This window comes from Nannospalax galili, unplaced genomic scaffold (genome assembly GCF_000622305.1).
Source record: "Nannospalax galili isolate Female #2095 unplaced genomic scaffold, S.galili_v1.0 scaffold1259, whole genome shotgun sequence".
Taxonomy (NCBI): domain Eukaryota; kingdom Metazoa; phylum Chordata; class Mammalia; order Rodentia; family Spalacidae; genus Nannospalax; species Nannospalax galili.
In genome coordinates, this window is record NW_008343968.1 from 1,347,802 (window position 1) to 1,349,547 (window position 1,746).

The following is a 1,746-nucleotide window of genomic DNA, read 5'->3' on the forward strand; positions in this document are numbered from 1 at the left end:
GTGCCTCTAACCAGTCGGTAGAAGTTAAGAAGAATAAGTGGATCTCTTTTTGTTCATCAGAGTGGCCTACTTTTAATGTAGGCTGGCCACGAGATGGCACCTTTGATCCTAACATTATTTCTCAGGTCAAAATTCAGGTTTTCAGATCCGGACCCCATGGACATCCGGACCAGATTCCCTACATCGTTACCTGGGAAAGCCTGTCCCATAATCCACCCCCCTGGGTGGCCCCCTTCCTAACCCCAACTCCCCTTACCCTCACACCCTCTAGTCCCTCCTCCTCCTCCCTGTGCCCGGTTCGCCTACAACCAAAACCTGTTCTCCCTCCAGACGAGTCAACTCTGATCAACCTTCTTGAAGAATCTCCCCCTCCTTATGCCACACAGGGACAGGGGGCCCAAGCACAGGCTCCGCCAGCTCCAGAGGCCCCAGCTGACCCAGCACCGGGCCAAGATGGAGAAATGAATTCACCAATTGCAGGGAGACTGAGAGATCGCCGAGGAGCCGATTCACACATACTCCCCCTGCGAGCAGTGGGAGGGCAGGAGGGCCACCTCCAGTATTGGCCTTTCTCTGCTTCTGATCTTTATAATTGGAAGCAACATAACCCCCCATTCTCCCAGGACCCTGTTGCCCTCACCAACCTCATAGAGTCTATTCTCCTCACCCATCAGCCCACGTGGGATGACTGTCAACAGCTCTTACAGGTTCTCCTTACGACTGAGGAGAGACAGAGGGTGATACTAGAAGCCCGGAAGCAGGTGCCAGGAGAAGATGGGAGACCTACTCAGCTGCCTAACGAGATTGAGGCAGCTTTCCCTCTCACCAGACCAAACTGGGACTTTAACACGCTTGGAGGTAGGGAGCACCTACGCCTTTATCGCCAGTTGCTCATAGCGGGCCTCCGTGCAGCGGGGCGACGCCCCACTAATTTGGCCAAAGTAAGATCTGTAGTACAGGGCCAGGATGAGCCGCCTACAGCGTTCCTAGAAAGATTGAAGGAAGCATATCGGAGGTTCACTCCCTTCGATCCAGACAGCCCAGGACAAGAGGTGAGTGTCTCTATGTCCTTTATTTGGCAATCCGCCCCGGATATTAAGGTAAAACTCCAACGGATAGAGAATCTACAGGGGCAGAGTTTACAGGATCTACTTAGAGAAGCAGAAAGAATATTTAATAAGAGAGAAACTCAAAAAGAAAGAGAGGAAAGACAAAGGAGAGAGGCAGAAGATAGGGAGAATGCAAGAGACAGGAGGTGAAACAAGGAATTAAGCAGAATCCTGGCCACAGTAGTAAGAAAGGAAGACGAGGGCAGAGTAGAGAGGAAGGGAGATTGAGGGCGTGTCCAACTAGGGTCAGACCAGTGTGCCTACCACAAGAAAAAAGGACACTGGGCAAAGGACTGTACCAAGAGAAAGAAGAAACAAAGGAAAGACAGAGCTGAAATCCTTAACCTTGATTAGGAAGGTCGGGGCCAGGAACCCCCCCCCCGCCCAGGGATGGGAGGATGAGGATCAGAGAACGACAGCACGTTCCCCGACGTTGCACAGCACGCCCCCCGCCTGACCTTCGTCTCCACCCCTCCGCTCTGTCCCCTGTCCAGAGTCATCATGGCCTTTTGCCCTCAGTTGGCGCTTTTACTTTGGAAAAACTACATTTATCGCAGGAGACAGCCGATCCAGCTACTCGAGGAACTGCTGTGGCCCCTGTTCCTGTTCTTCATCCTGGTGGCCATTCATCACTCGC

The 1,746-nt window shown here is 52.7% G+C and overlaps 1 protein-coding gene across 1 annotated transcript; it reads left to right on the forward strand.

Annotated features, from left to right (window-relative positions):
- The first annotated feature begins 9 nt into the window (after positions 1-9).
- On the forward strand, positions 10-1,379 carry LOC108491182. Its single transcript, XM_029566985.1, has one exon. The coding sequence runs from the start codon at positions 462-464 to the stop codon at positions 1,257-1,259; it is 798 nt and encodes a 265-aa protein (XP_029422845.1). The 5' UTR covers positions 10-461; the 3' UTR covers positions 1,260-1,379.
- Positions 1,380-1,746: the final 367 nt, after the last annotated feature.